This window comes from Lagenorhynchus albirostris, chromosome X, assembly GCF_949774975.1.
Source record: "Lagenorhynchus albirostris chromosome X, mLagAlb1.1, whole genome shotgun sequence".
NCBI lineage: Eukaryota > Metazoa > Chordata > Mammalia > Artiodactyla > Delphinidae > Lagenorhynchus > Lagenorhynchus albirostris.
In genome coordinates this window covers 71,318,183-71,334,681 of record NC_083116.1, presented here as the reverse complement: position 1 = coordinate 71,334,681, position 16,499 = coordinate 71,318,183, and the positions used below count along the sequence as shown (strand labels likewise).

General features: G+C 38.8%; 1 protein-coding gene and 1 non-coding gene across 5 annotated transcripts in view; one reads left to right on the top strand and one right to left on the bottom strand.

Moving 5' to 3' along the window:
• OGT (O-linked N-acetylglucosamine (GlcNAc) transferase) overlaps positions 1-14,695 on the top strand; it is a 37,547-nt gene extending 22,852 nt beyond the window's left edge. For 2 of the 4 annotated variants that reach the window (XM_060136776.1, XM_060136775.1), the window contains exons 15-22: positions 1,832-1,957; positions 2,375-2,545; positions 2,659-2,775; positions 2,865-3,035; positions 5,143-5,295; positions 7,175-7,427; positions 7,651-7,774; positions 12,427-14,695. In XM_060136776.1, the coding sequence (XP_059992759.1) occupies positions 1,832-1,957; positions 2,375-2,545; positions 2,659-2,775; positions 2,865-3,035; positions 5,143-5,295; positions 7,175-7,427; positions 7,651-7,774; positions 12,427-12,601 (1,290 nt within the window). In that variant the 3' untranslated portion in view covers positions 12,602-14,695. Of the gene's footprint in view, positions 1-1,831; positions 1,958-2,374; positions 2,546-2,658; positions 2,776-2,864; positions 3,036-5,142; positions 5,296-6,481; positions 6,572-7,174; positions 7,428-7,650; positions 7,775-12,426 lie in introns of those variants that run through there. The other 2 variants (XM_060136777.1, XM_060136778.1) reach the window with 2 other exon arrangements.
• On the bottom strand, positions 6,502-6,574 carry TRNAW-CCA (transfer RNA tryptophan (anticodon CCA)). Its single transcript has one exon. It is a non-coding gene; the product is annotated as a tRNA-Trp (tRNA).
• Positions 14,696-16,499: the final 1,804 nt, after the last annotated feature.

The following is a 16,499-nucleotide window of genomic DNA, read 5'->3' as shown; positions in this document are numbered from 1 at the left end:
ATTTGCTGCAGGTATGGACTAGAGTTTTTTCTTATAGACGCTGTTGGCCACTTTGGTGACTAACAGAGGTATGTATGGTATACCCAGTAATTCATATATATGAATCATTGAAGTCCTAGCAGAAGGATTGTGAGCCTCTTGTCATTTCATAAATAATTTCTACCAACGTCTTTTGTGTTATGGCTGTTGCTTTGGAAATATACCTGACCATTTTTGATGTAGGGTTGGACTCTGACCAAGAAGAATATGGCCCTCCACCTCTGACACCTTTTAGGATTCACTGCTTATTGACTGAAGTCTAAACTCTTTAAAAATATATATTTATTAATTTTATATATATATATATATAAATTGAAATGTAGTTGACGTATAGTGTTATGTTAGTTTCAGGTGTACTACATAGTTATTTGCATACATTATGAAATCACCATGATAAGTCTAGTAACCACCTGTCCCCATACAAAGTTATTGCAGTATTATTGACCATATTTCTCATGTTGTATGTTGTATCCCTGTGGCTTGCTTGTTTTATATCTGGAGGTTTGTACTACTTAATCCTGTTCACCTATTTTGCCCCCTCCCTCCCTTCCCTCTGGCAACTTTTAAATGGCTGAGGAATATTCCACTGTGTATATATACCACATCTTCTTTTTCCATTCATCCATTGATGGACACTTAGGTTACTTCCATATCTTGACAATTGTAAATAGTGCTGCAGTGAACATTGGTGTGCCTATATGAAGTCCAAGCTCTTCAGTGTGGCCTTCGCAACCTTTCTAAACAAACAACCTTGTTTGCCAGAGCTTTTCACCCATCATTAGCCCTCAGTTATACCCTATATCAAATAGAAGTGATCTACCCATTTTTTAAACCTACCATGCACTTTACTCTGGTTCTTTATTCATACAGTTCTCTGTTGAGATTGTATTCTGTCCAGCTTCCTCAAACTCCTGTCCATCTTTTTAAAATTTTTATTTATTTATTTATTTTTGGCTGCATTGGGTCTTTGTTGGTGTGTGTGTGCTTTCTCTAGTTGTGGCGAGCGGGGGCTACTCTTTGTTGGGGTGCGTGGGCTTCTCATTGCGGTGGCTTCTCTTGTTGTCGAGCATGGGCTCTAGGCACGCGGGCTTCAGTAGTTGTGGCACATGGGCTTAGTTGCCCCATAGTGTGTGGGATCTTCCCGGACCAGGGCTCGAACCCGTGTCCCTTGCATTGGCAGGTGGATTCTTAATGACTTGCGCCACCAGGGAAGTCCTCCTATCCATCTTTGAAGGCCCATTTCAAATATCAACTCCTCTATGAAGCCTAGTTTTTTTGTTTTTTTTTTTTGGTTGCGTTGGGTCTTTGTTGGTGTGTGCGGGCTTTCTCTAGTTTTGGCGAGCGAGGGCTACTCTTTGTTGCAGTGCACGGGCTTCTCATTGCAGTGGCTTCTCTTGTTGCAAAGCGCAGGCTGTAGGCATGTAGGCTCCAGTAGTTGTGGCACACGGGCTTAGTTGCCCCGCAGTGTGTGGGATCTTCCCGGACCAGGGCTCGAACCCGTGTCCCCTGCATTGGCAGGCGGTTTCTTAACCACTGACCCACCAGGCAAGTCCCAAGCCTAGTTGTTCATACGTTCAGTCTAGAGGTAAACTCTCCTTCCTCTGTATCCTGTTTGTGTAATGCTGTGGGCCCATTTTAATGGTACTTAACCATGTTTTTACCCTGCATTAATGTAATTTGTGTTGTTACCACTTTTGCATCTGGGAATTTGAATTCTGTTCAATGCCATTAAGACTAATTGAATCAGTTTTAGATTATACATAGTATAAGTTCTTATTTTTTTATTCCATAGATTCCATGCAATGGAAAAGCAGCTGATCGCATTCATCAAGATGGTATACACATCCTTGTAAATATGAATGGTTATACCAAGGGTGCTCGAAATGAACTCTTTGCTCTCAGGCCAGCTCCTATTCAGGTAAAGGAAATAATGATAATTACTCACAGTGTTTATTGGGCTAAGAAGACAGTGATAGGTTTTTTCCCCTCTTTGGTTAACTGTCCTTTGAAACAATAGGACAGACATGCTTGACTTATGAAAAAAAAGTGTAGTTCTTGAAAATGAACAGGGACAAAGAATTTTGAGTGAGAACACAGTGCCCACAGGAACATGTATATGGAGACATGCAATTTGTAGTTGGATGTAAACCGTTGTTCTGTCTTGTAAATTGGAAAAACGGTTTAACACTTAGAAGTTTAGTCTAAAATATTACTTGATTGCTCTTGGCAAAGGAAGTCCACCCTCCTTGGTTGTTTGTTTACTTATTTAATTTTAAGCTATTTTGCTGAAGGTTCTTAGTCAGTTTTTGGTCTGATTTTTTTTTTTTTCTTTTAGGCAATGTGGCTGGGGTACCCTGGGACTAGTGGCGCGCTTTTCATGGATTATATCATCACTGATCAGGAAACTTCACCTGCTGAAGTTGCTGAGCAGTATTCTGAGAAACTGGCTTATATGCCCCATACTTTCTTTATTGGTGATCATGCTAATATGTTCCCTCACCTGAAGGTAGGTAGAAAAACAGTGCTATAGGGGAATTGCAAAGAACTGTAGTCATTTATTTCCTTGCTGCTGTTCCTGTGCATCCTAAAAGATATGTCTGAAACTTTTTTTTCAATTAGAAAAAAGCAGTCATCGATTTTAAGTCCAATGGGCACATTTATGACAATCGGATTGTGCTGAATGGCATCGACCTCAAAGCATTTCTTGATAGTCTACCAGATGTGAAAATTGTCAAGGTCAGAACCTGGTCAATACTGTCATTGAAATTAAGTTATCTGCATTTGGGATCTTTCCCTAATGATGTATTTTGTGTAATTATTTTAAGATGAAATGTCCTGATGGAGGAGACAACGCAGACAGCAGTAATACAGCTCTTAATATGCCTGTCATTCCTATGAATACTATTGCAGAAGCAGTTATTGAAATGATTAACAGAGGACAAATTCAGATAACAATTAATGGATTCAGTATTAGCAATGGACTGGCAACTACCCAGGTGAGAAGAGAATAATAGAACATACTATCTACCACCAAGTATACATTTATCTTCTTTACATCTCATAACTCTAGGAGGTAAGCATCATTACTTCCGTTTTATAGATGAGGAAATGAATTCAGTGGAAACTGGCATCTTATATAGGTTTGTTTGATTTTAAAAGTCTCTTGGATTCAGCCAGCAGGTTACTTAATGAGAGTCTTCTGTGTTAATACCTTGTTATTCTCTGCCTGTGGCTTTACTCTTACCAACGGTGAACTGTCTGTAGGCATCATACAGTGTCTTGCTTCTGTAACTCATCCTTTCCCCAGTTAAATCTTACTCATCTTTAAGACTTTCAGTTCAAAGAGAGAGACAAATACCGTATGCTAACACATATATATGGAATTTAAAAAAAAAAATGTCATGAAAAACCTAGGGGTGAAACAGGAATAAAGACACAGACTTACTAGAGAATGGACTTGAGGCTATGGGGAGGGGGAAGGGTAAACGGTGACAAAGCGATAAAGAGGCATGGACATATATACACTACCAAAAGTAAGGTAGTTAGCTAGTGGGAAGCAGCCGCATAGCACAGAGAGATTAGCTCGGTGCTTTGTGACCGCCTGGAGGGGTGGGATAGGCAGGGTGGGAGGGAGGGAGACGCAAGCGGGAAGAGATATGGGAATATATGTATATATATAACTGATTCATTTTGTTGTGAAGCTGAAACTAACATACCATTGTAAAGCAATTATACTCCAATAAAGATGTTAAAAAAAAAAAAAAAGAAAAATAGGCAAAAAAAAAAAAAAAGACTTTCAGTTCAGACAACTCCGCCAGGAATCTGTTTCTGTCCATATCCCTGACCTCTCCTTCCCTGCTCCATTGGTACCTGTATTCTCTGTTCTTGTAGTATTTGGGATATATCTTTACATCCAGCACAACACATTATAATTCCCTGGGTTTGTATGTATTCTCCACTGAATTGAATTATTTTAGGGTCCGTGTCTTAGCCACAATAATGAAATACGTGCTGAGTAAATATTGGGTTGGCCAAAAAGTTCGTTCAGGTTTTTTTTGTAAGCTTGTATGAAAAATCCGAATGAACTTTTTGGCCAACCCAATATTATATATTGCATACTTGAATAAGTGAATATGTAACTCTGTCAAGAGATCATAAGGCAAGGATCTCTGACCTCTTTAGGAGTTAACAGTTTTAGTGGTATAGCAGTTTATACAAAGAATGCTTGAAATGAATTAAGGTAAAGGAATTAATCACCCGTAATGTGTATTAGGCCTGAACTGTCCTTTGAAACAATAGGGCAGACATGCTTGACTCAAGGAAAAAAAAGTATACTTCTTGAAGTGCACAGGTACAAAGAATTTTGAGTGTAGAACAACACAATGCCCGTAATGTATGAGATGTCTATCACACCTGGAATAGTTACATAACAAGGTAAGGCACTACCCAGATGTGTGGGAATTGCAAGATAAGACTGTAATTGTGTATGTAGATGCTCAGAAATAGAGCTGAACAATGAGGAGAGGCAGTTTTAGTAGAGATTTTTCAGTAATTTAAGTTTAGTCTTGAAAGGTGGGTGTGATTTAGAAAAGGATATTTCGTACATGGAGAAAAGAGTGAGCAAAAGCTTGCTGTTGGACTAATAGGGTTTTGAAGAGAACTTTTTGGCTAGAGTGAGATGTTTCATAGTGCAGTCCCCCCCAAATTAAGATAATGCTCTAACTTTTTTCCTTTAACTTAATGTGTCATGAATATATTCTCATTATAGTTCAACGACATTACTTTTAATGGTTATACCAGTTTGCATCGTAAGGATTGTTTATTGATTGAAAAATAATCAGATTGGGGACTTCCCTGGTGGTCCAGTGGTTAAGACTCCGTGCTCCCAATGCAGGGGACCTGGGTTCGATCCCTGGTCAGGGAACTAGATCCCGCATGCCGCAACTAAAGACCCCACATGCTGCAATGGTGCAACGAAGATCCTGCGTGCCACAACTAAGACCTGAAGCAGCCAAATAAATAAATAAACAAATATTGAAAAGAAAAGAAAAATATCGGACCATGTTTACTTTAAATATAATCATATATTTTTTCTTGTTCTAGATCAACAATAAGGCTGCCACTGGAGAGGAGGTTCCCCGTACCATTATTGTAACCACACGTTCTCAGTACGGGTTACCAGAAGATGCCATTGTGTACTGTAACTTTAATCAGTTATATAAAATTGACCCATCTACTTTGCAGATGTGGGCAAATGTGAGTGTGTGTAGATTCATTATTAATGTCCAGAGATTCTCGTAAAGATTCTGTATATAGGTCGTCTTGCTGAGGCTGCCACCCCATCCTCCCATTCAGGAGCTGTTGTGCTAGATTATTGTGATAATCTTCAAAAGAGCTGTAGATTTCAGCAATTTTTGATTTGTCCTTCAAGTGTCTAAATATCATATAATGAACTTTTAAAATTTATGTGTTCAAACGCAGGGATCAGCAAACTTTTTCTTAAAAGGCCAGGTGGTAAATATTTTTGGTTTTGCAGTCTATACTCTCTGTCACACCTACTCAATTCTGCCGTTGTAGCAAGGAAACACCATACTCATTATATAAATGAATGAGTATAGGTATGTTCCAATAAGTTTTTATTTACAAAAACAGGCAATATGCCAGATTTGGCTCATAGGCTATAGTTTGCCAACCCATGGTCTAAGCTGATAGCAAAGCTGTTGCGTATACTCATCCACATTTTACATCATTCTTGCAATATTGTAGAGTTAGAACCAGGAAGGAATTGGCTTATGCCGTTACTTCTCAGTCATTTCATCATACCAGTTTGCATAAGCAGGACCTCTGAAGCTTCTAAACTTTGCTATCCATATCTGCCTCTTTTTCCATAGAGCCTAAAATGGAGATAGTGCTTGGTTGACTTTTTTTCTGATTAATATCTGGGTTTTTTGGTCTGTTTTCTTTTTTTAAAGGACGAGGGAGGGTGGAGAAGAGGAAGCAGATGAGTACAGGTTTACTATCCCTGAATCTTCACTTCCCCATTTCAAAAAACCTGAAAACCAAAAGCATCTTCATAAGTTTGTGGTAAATTTATTTGGTTGGCAGCCACACTGCCTGAACTGATGTTAGGCTATTTATGATTCTTTATTTATTCCATTTAGTATGAATATTCCTACATCTTGATGCAGAGATACTAATATGTTGGTTTGCAGGGAGTTGCCGCTGAGAGTGTTATGTAATTTATATATACTGTACTACTTCTTAAAAATCTGAAATATTCTAAATTCTGAAATCCATCTGTTCTCATGGCTTTCAGAGATGGGATGGTGAACTTGTATGATACATTGAGTAGATGTAGGTCTAAATCGGGTTGGCAAACTATGGCCGATGAGCCAAATCCAGTCCACTGCTTGTTTTTTTGTTTGTTTTTTTATTTTGGCAGTGTGGCATGCGGAATCTTAGTTCCCTGACCAGGGATCGAACCTGAGCCCCCTGCAGTGGAAGCATGGAGTCCTAACCACTGGACCACCAGGGAAGTCCCAGCTGCTTGTTTTTGTAAATAAAATTTTATTGACACACAGCCATGCCTACTTACTTACATATTGTCTATGGCTTTCCAGTGACAAGGGCAGAATTGAATAGTTATGACACAGTCCATGTTGGCCATCAAAAGCAACAGTATTTGCTCTCTGGTCCTTTACAGAAAATGTCTGCTGACCCCTGATCTAGATTAGGCAAATAAAGTTTGGCAGGTGTGAACTAACTTTATTTGTTGTACCATGGTGGGGGATTTAAAATTTGAAATGGAAAATTCCTATCTCATGGACAAAAATCACTCCTAGTATCAATTCCCACAGGACATAGCTGCCTCAGATTTTGCCAATTAGTAACTTGTTTTGTCTTCTTGCATCAGTCTCCTCTTTCTTTGAACTGTCTTTGGGGACAGCTAAGCAGAACAGGAACCTATAGCTCAGTTGATCTAATTCATCTATGTGAAAGAAAGACTTAAGTTCACGGTAGGCTGCTATCTGGGTGAAAAGAATAGAGTATGGTAGAATTACTAGAAATTTATGGGAGCCTTTCTTGAGAAGGGCAGAGCTGCTATTAATACTTGCTCTTGTTTTCCCTATTTTAGATTCTGAAGCGTGTTCCCAATAGTGTACTGTGGCTGTTGCGTTTTCCAGCAGTAGGAGAACCTAACATTCAACAGTACGCACAAAATATGGGCCTTCCCCAGAACCGTATCATTTTTTCACCTGTTGCTCCTAAAGAGGAACATGTTCGGAGAGGCCAGCTGGCTGATGTCTGCTTGGACACTCCACTCTGTAATGGACACACCACAGGGATGGATGTCCTTTGGGCAGGGACACCCATGGTGACTATGCCAGGTGAGTTGCTTCCTTGTTCTTTTTAAAATCTCCTTGGGAGAGACACTTCCAGGTGAAATCATATGTACTAGAAGCAACATTTAGGGCAAGATGATAGAAAATGAGACTTGTTCAAGTCTGAACACTCTTCATCTGCATCGTGTGGATATTTAACATAAATAACATTAATAACTGTGTGCTATTTGCATTCTCAGATGTGCAGTTGTTATCTTTCTTATTGCAGGAGAGACTCTTGCTTCCCGAGTTGCAGCTTCCCAGCTCACTTGTTTAGGCTGTCTTGAGCTTATTGCTAAAAATAGACAAGAATATGAAGACATAGCTGTGAAACTGGGAACTGATCTAGAATAGTAAGTAAACTTTTCCATGAACAAATTATATGGTGAGGTGAAGGAAACAAGAAAAATTTAGAGAGAATATAGGTGTTATGAAGTGAAATCATAAAATAAGGGTAATATAAAATAAATGAATTAGTTGTATGCTCTCTGGATGGGAGAAGGACTTTTTATTATTTTAATTTAATTTAACTTGTTATTTATTTTTGTGGCCGCACCATGCGGCGTGCGGGATCTTACTTCCCCGGCCAGGGATCGAACCTGTGCTCCCTGCAGTGGAAGCATGGAGTCTTAACCACTGGACCGCCAGGGGAGTCCTGAGAAGAACTTTTTAAACTTCGATAAATAAAGTGATCATTAGGTTTCACTATGTAGAGTAAATGCTGAATAAAAGTAAGTCAAGAGAATTAAAAGATGTAAACTAGCTATATTTCAATAAAAAAAAGAAAATTAAAAGGCAAACGAGGGAAAAAAATCTGTTCCTTAATGTCAAATATTAATAGCCTGGCTATATAAAGACTGAAGAATATTTACATTTTAAATCCCTTAATAGGAAAGTAAGCAAAGAAATGACAACTGACTAAAGTAGAAATACAAATGGTTAACAAGAAAGTTTCAACCTCTGTAGTAGAAATAAATATTTATTTTTTAATTTATTGGCCTTGCCACCTGCCTTGTGGGATTTTAGTTCCCTGATCAGGGATTGAACCCACGCCCTTGGCAGTGAAAGCGTGGAGTCCTAACCACTGGACCACCAGAGAATTCCCTAGTAGAAATAAAATAACATTGAGGTACACCCATTATTTACCTATAAAATAAAAGATTTTTAATATGATACCAATGATGAGGGAGCACTGAGGTGCTGACCTTTTCATACATTGGTGAGTAAATTGGTAGTCTTTTCAGAGCCCTTAAAAAAAAAAAAAGCTAGACCTTTGACCCTAAGAATATCCTTGTGATAATATTTGGGCATGACTTAAATGCCCCCAAATGGGTGGGAATTAGAGAGATGATGCTTAAATAAATGATGCTTTATCCATACAATAAAATAGTGTTTATCTCTTAAATGAGATTTTTCTTTGGGTATTACATGTGATTTTTTTTTTCTTTGTGTTTTCTGACAAGTAGCATATTATGTAGAAGTTTAAAGAAGCACCCTCTTTGAGTCAGACTTCCTGGGTTTGAATCCAGGCTCTCTCACAAGCTTTGTGACTTTGGACAAGTTAGTCTCTATGTGCCTTGGTTTTTCCATCTGCAAAATGGGGATGAATGATAGTACCTACCTTGCAGAGATGTGAGGATTAAAAAAAAGTGTTACCGGTCAGAATTGGCCATCATCAAAAAATCTACAAACAGTAAATGCTGGAGAGGGTGTGGACAAAAGGGAACCCTCTTGCACTGTTGGTGGGAATGTAAATTGATACAGCCACTATGGAGAACAGTATGGTGGTTCCTTAAAAAACTAAAAATAGAACTACCATATGACCCAGCAATTCCACTCCTGGGCATATACCCTGAGAAAACCATAATTCAAAAAGAGACATGTACCACACTGTTCACTGCAGCTCTGTACAATAGCCAGGACATGGAAGCAACCTAAGTGTCCATTGACAGATGAATGGGTAAAGAAGATGTGGCACATATATACAATGGAATATTACTCAGCTATGAAAAGAAACAAAATTGAGTTATTTGTAGTGAGGTGGATGGACCTAGAGACTGTCATAAAGAGTGAAGTCAGAAAGAGAAAAACAAATACCGTATGCTAACACACATATGGAATCTAAAAAAAAAAAAAAAGGTTCTGAAGAACCTAGGGAACAGGACAGGAATAAAGATGCAGACGTAGAGAGTGAACTAGAGGACACGGGGAGGGGGAAGGAAGGGTAAGCTGGGACGAAGTGAGAGAGTAGCATTGACATGGATGCACTACCAAATGTAAGATAGATAGCTAGTGGGAAGCAGCCGCATAGCACAGGGGGAGATCAGCTCGATGCTTTGTGACCACCTAGAGGGGTGGGATAGGGAGGGTGGGAGGGAAACGCAAGAGGGAGGGGATATGGGGATATATGTATACACATAGCTGATTCACTTTGTTATACAGCAGAAACTAACACAACATTGTAAAGCAATTATACTCCAATAAAGATGTTTAAAAAAAGAGAAAAAGTGTTCCACGTAAAGCACTTAACAACAGTTCTTGGTACATAGTAAGCATTCAACAGATGTATGTTAAGCATTTATTTATCATTTTCAAAATTTTCTCCCCTGAACATCATATACAGCTAAGAAAAACTAGTGAAAACTTTGAGCCCAGGCATTAAAAAATTAATTTACATGTCCATCATCCCAGAGATAACTACAGTAAATAATTTAGTGTATTTTCTTTTTGGAACTTAGTTGACTTCATACACTACTTTTTCCCAACATTTTATTATGAAAAAGTTCAATTTTATAATAAACACTTATATACCTACCACCTAGCTTCTGCCACTGATAATTTTACTGTACTTTTATCACATTCCATCTGTTTATTCCTATATCCATTTAGAAATCCATCTTATTTGAAGTAAACTGCAGATATCAGTATTCTCCCTAAATACTTCAGAATGGCCATCATTAACTAGAGTTTAATACTTGTTTCTTTTGTCTTTTGAGGCAGAATTTACATACAGTGTATACACAAATCTTTTTTTAAATTAATTTAATTTTACTTTTTTAGTTGAAGTATAGTTGGTTTACAGTGTTGTTTCTGGGGTACAGCAAAGTTGATTCAGTTATATATATATATTATATACACATGTATATTCTTTTTCATATTCTTTTCCATTATGGTTTATTATAGGATATTGAATATAGTTCTCTGTGCTGTACAGTAGGACCTTGTTGTTTACTTTATCTACGGTAGTTTGTACCTGCTAATCCCAAATTGGAATATACAAATCTTAAGTGAGTTTTGAGAAATACCTTTATAACCCAGGCCTCCAACAGCATGTAGAACATTACCATCACTCCAGAAAGTTCCTTCACACCCCTTCTCAGTTGGTCCTCCTCACCAACCCTCAGAGACAACCACTGTTCTGAATTTTTTTTCCACCATAATTTATTTAGTCTTGCCTTTCTAGAACCTTATACAAATAGAATCATACAGCATGTACTCTGAAGGCTTCTTTCAATCAGGATAATGTTTTGAGATTCATCCGTGTTGTTGGCTCATATCAGTAGTTCATTCCCTTTTATTGCTGAGTAGTATTTCAGTGTATGGATGTACCACAGTTTAACCATTCTATTGACGTACAGAACTTTATTTATTTAGTTTTAAATTTATTTTATTTTAGTTATTTTTGGCCGCTTTGGGTCTTCATTGCTGCGCGCGGGCTTTCTCTAGTTGCGGCGAGCGGGGGCTGCTCTTCGTTGTGGTGCGCGGGCTCCTCACTGTGGTGGCTTCTCTTGTTGCGGAGCACGGACTCTACATGAACGGGCTTCAGTAGTTGTGACACACGGGCTCAGTAGTTGTGGCTCGTAGGCTTTGGAGCACAGGCTCAGTAGTTGTGGCGCACAGGCTTAGTTGCTCCGCGGCATGTGGGATCTTCCCAGACCAGGGTTCGAACCTGTGTCCCCTGCATTGGCAGGCAGATTCTTAACCACTGCACCACCAGGGAAGCTGACATACAGAACTTTAAAAATAACACAAAGGTATTTTTATTTGGAAGGTAACATTAATATGATCATGGTTGGGTTGAGGCCAACAGATATGCATAGCTGTTTTACTAGTTCTGGCACAAAAAAACATTAAAACAACCTTTCTATTAATTGGTTTTTAAAATGCACAAGAGTATTCCAGCTTCTGGTTCTAAAGTAATAACTCTCTCTGTATAAGAATAGTCTCATGACAAATGATATATTCACAACAGGAGGAGAGAGAGAATTCTATCTTCTTTCCCCAGAAGAATTGATTGCTTTTTTTTTCCTGTTTCTGAACAGAACCATAGTCTTGGTGATATTAGGAACACTTTTTTTTTATATCTAAATAAACGACTCAGTTCATGTACAAGGGGAAAATTAAAGCAGTAGACGTACTGTATTTTTTCCCCTTGAGTGTTTTCCTATTTCATTAAAACATTCATAAAATGAATACTTCCATCTTATGTTTGTGCCTTAGCTATTGTAAATGATGCTTCAGTGAACATCTTTGCATGGTCAGGTATGTCTGAGATTATTTCTGTTGAATAGATTTAAAAGTTATTGATAGGTCATAGGGTTATGAACATTTATGGTTCTAATAGACACGTTGCTAAGTTGCGTATTAAAAGGGTAAACAGTTTACGTTCTAACCAGTAGTACGTAGGAATAGACGTGTCATTGCCAAGTGTTATTTTTATTTTAAAGGTAGAAATAAGATGAAGTGGAGAAAGCATGGTGTCTCTTGGATATGCTTATTTAGGAAAGAACAGTGTTTTCAGGGGACGTGGAGGTGAACTCCATTATAAGTGTTTAACATTATGTTAGCTGTGACCTTTCACTTTTTTAGCATTGAGGTAAGGGAGGGCCAATCAGAAGAGAAAGTTTGGTTATGTAATTTACCATAAAGGTGTCTAGGTGTTTATGGGGGCTAGTTCTGAGTTTCTGCTCTGATTTGTAAACTTGGATCTCTTTTTATTATTCAGCCTGAAGAAAATTCGTGGCAAAGTCTGGAAGCAGAGAATATCTAGCCCTCTGTTCAACACCAAACAATACACAATGGAACTAGAGCGGCTCTATCTACAGATGTGGGAGCATTATGCAGCTGGCAACAAACCTGATCACATGATTAAGCCTGTTGAAGTCACTGAGTCGGCCTAAATAATGACTGTGTGCACAGGAGAATTACCCCTGTACCTGAGCCTCAACCTTCTGGGGGAAAGGGAACTACTTTTTACTTATCTGTACAATATCATGTTGCAGATGGGTGACAGACAATGATAAGAAATAGCACAGCCAGACTTGCTTCCTGCATGATCCTGATAGGGAGAGACACAAGAGATGGGAAACTGCTGTTCCACAAGGAGTCTCCATAGAATTTTGCAGCAGCCAGGTGTTGCATAAGTCTGGAAGGTCTGATCTCCCTTGGTCTTCCATGGGATGGATGGTTAGTGTGGAAGGGAGATAGAGATTGCCCAGCCGTTTTGTGATTGTCATGGATTGATTGAGTCTTCTGAATTTTTTTCTTTATATTTTGGGTATTGGAGCTTTTAAAAATGTTTGGTTTCAGGTATTTTTATTCATGTGAAGTATATATAATTCTCTTGAGATAAGGTTTTAAGCTAAAATATTCCTTGTTTTAGTTTCTGAACTCTACAGATAAATGGGGACTTTGCTGGTGTAGTCTTTTTATAGGTTTTATAAACCACTTGAGCCTATATCAGTCATTTTAGTGTCTGACATAATGTTTGGAACTATCAGTGCTTTGTTGGTTTATAGATGATGGCTTAAATTCTTTTTCTGGTCCGTTTCCTTCTTCCCTTCCCCTCACTTTAAAAATTCTCCTGTAACTTGGCTAACAAAAACCCAAGTCTGATTCAAAACCTCCCAGAGTGTTTCTCTTAAACACATCATCTGGTGCCAAATGAAGATTCTTAGGAGTGATTATTAATTCTGAAGGGCACAGTTGTGGTACTGTCACTGATGATAATAATAATGGATTTTTGGCCTAGAGTTTTGACCTATTTCACCAGTGTTTTACCGTTGACTGCCCCTCTATGCTGCTTCCAAAAGTGATAGTGTGTGATACGATTTTTACTTTCATTTCTAAAGTTTGTTTTTTTTTAAGTGAGTCCTGTTCTTCCTTTTTCTTTCAGCAGAAATGAAATCCCAGGTAAGTATAAGTATTCAAATATTTGATCAGTAAGTCACAGTTATCTCCAGTACATTAAATAACTTTCATCAAAAAACATTTTATAGGTAAAAAGCTCTGAAGGACCAGCTATGTATATGATAATTATGTTTCAGACCTTCCAGGGTATTATATATAATAACTTGTCTTCTGGACGTGGTCTTGAAGTCTTTATGGATTCAGCCTCAGTAGTAGCGAACTGCACTGCTACTTGGTTTGGAGTACAAATTAGACTTTAGCCCTCCTGGAGGTTGAGTTTTTGGTATTGAAAACCATAGGAATAAAATTATTGTATTTCAACAAAGGATCGAGGGCTTGAGGCTTAAGCCAACATATGAATATATGTTTTTGTCTTGCTGTACTGCACATATGCTGTCTAGTAACATATTTTGTCTGCTAGTAGTGTTCTAGATTATGTCTTTCCAAAGTGCTGAGGCAGTGCACCTATTCTGTAGTTGCAGCTGATGCCTGAATGTATCCTAGCTGACAAATTGATTAATAAGAACTTGAATTTCTGAAAGATTTGTACTGTTAACCAAAATCTGAGCAAGGAGTCTCAAATGTAATTCTTAGCCAGAATTACATGTTAATGAAACATTTAACAGTGTAAATCAAGGAACATCAGTGTAGGGATTTCTTTTAATTTATTTTTTACCTGCTTGAAATATCAGTTAAAGGTTGCCAGCTTGGTTGCAGATGAACGGACGTTTGAAGTTCACCAAACTACTTAATGTGGAATAGGATAATAGACTTCCAACGCCCTCAAGGCTGTGACCTTGCAGCCATTTTACATAGCACATCATCCTCCTATAGGGGTGAACCTTTCCCTGGCCCGAAAAGTAGCCGCTCTGGTTGAAGCTTTGCTTATTGTAACAGGCTTTTGTTTCCAGGTAACATGTCTGTGGAAGACTTAATTCTGAATAGAGATATAGATATTACTGGAAACTAATTGTTTTTTCTATTATACTCTGCTTTATCAAAAAAGTAAAACATTTAAATTGTGCTACAGAAATTCAGATGTTGTCTTGCAATCTTTAAACAATAAATGAATGATTTGCCCTTAATATGGCTGATGTATTTTGTGTTCTGTTAAATTGAGCATTGGATGGAACAATAGGGTCCTCCAGTTATGAAATCTATATTTGAACAGCTCCAAACAACAGAAGGACCAGATTTCCCTACAGTGCAGCTATGATAGTAAGAATTATTTTGTTTTCTCAGCCAAGTGTGGTGGAGCATGGGTCAGGTTGGTGTATGATCCATTAAGACTTAACAAAGCCTGAGACTCCCAGCACACGCATTTGTGTTTGTTCCTGTTCAGCTTATAACCATTTTGGCTTCTTCATCTACCCTTGTAGTCTCATTCTTTATGTGGACTATTCCTTCCCACTCTGTATGGTGATTGAACTCAACCACCAGTATGAGGGAGGAGGATATCCATGCATCAGGGACCAGAACAGGCTGTTTAGCTGCCTGTTTTCTCAGAGATATAACCAATTTTTTTTCAATAAAATGTTAGGTAATTTACCTCCCAAGTTCTGTGGATTGAGACCCTCAAAGCCCTAATGTGGGTTAGTGTTTGTTTCTTGGAAGATGGGGCAAGAAAGATGTCCAATAGATTAGTCATAAGTTCTTTTTTTTTTTCTAATATCTGTTTGTTTATTTGACTGCACCGAATCTTAGTTGCGGCATGTGGGGTCTTCTCCTTGTGGCGCGCAGGGTCTTTTTGTTGTGGCGCATGGGCTTCTCTAGTTGTGCACGGGCTTTAGAGTGCGTGGGCTCAGTAGTTGCGGCGTGCAGGTTTAGTTGCCCCACAGCATGTGGGATCTTAGTTCCCCTATCAGGGATCGAACATGCGTCCTCTGCATTGGAAGGTGGATTCTTAACCACTGGACCACCAGGGAAGTCCCCATAAATAAGTTCTTACCCCCACCCTCTTCTGTCTATTAGGAATGTGCATCAGTTATTTCCAGTCTACTTCAGCTCCTCCTGCCTTTGGTCTAACGGAGTTGCTTGTGCACCTTGAATAAACTTGTGTAACTTACCATTTGATTCCAGTCCTAAACCCACTCTTTACTTGAAGCACATGCCTCTTAACAATATTAACTACGGCTAATGTTCAGATTCTTTGCCCAAACCTCTGAGGCACACAGTTATGTAAGCCCCATTTTTATGGAATAGGCTTGTAGAGGTAAACTTGCAAGTTTGTTGTAAGTGATAAGGTTATAATGATAAGCCCTTATCCCATTCCCCATCAACTCAGAAAGTACCTTTTTTTTTTCCGGTACTCGGGCCTCTCACTGCTGTGGCCTCTCCCGTTGCAGAGCACAGGCTCCGGACGCGCAGGCTCAGCGGCCATGGCTCACGGGCCCAGCCGCTCTGCGGCATGTGGGATCCTCCCGGACCGGGGCACGAGCCCATGCTCCCTGCGTCGGCAGGCGGACTCTCAACCACTACGCCACCAGGGAAGCCCCAGAAAGTACCTTTTTATATGTAGGCAGTTTGGTGCTTAAGACTAACTAGTGCTGCTGGAATTTGCATTCTAGCTCCCTGTCATTTTTTAGCCATGTGATCTCTGTAAAATGAGAGTGCTAACACTGCCTACTTTTTAAAAGTGTCGTAAGGATTAAATTCATATAAAAACACTTGGAACAGAACCTAGCATGAAATAAGCTCAGTGTCATTAATGTTTTTAAATGCAGGGACGTTTTATATGTATTCTGTTGGCCAAATGCTTAAATTATGAGATGTATGGGTTTTTGCCAGAGAAACGGGCACAATCTAGAAAGCCTTTGCTGCCCCCGTTTGTTATTCTTGGTGTGTCGGGAGTGAGTGCCAGAAAGCTTCAAGTAACTAATTTCTCTTTAT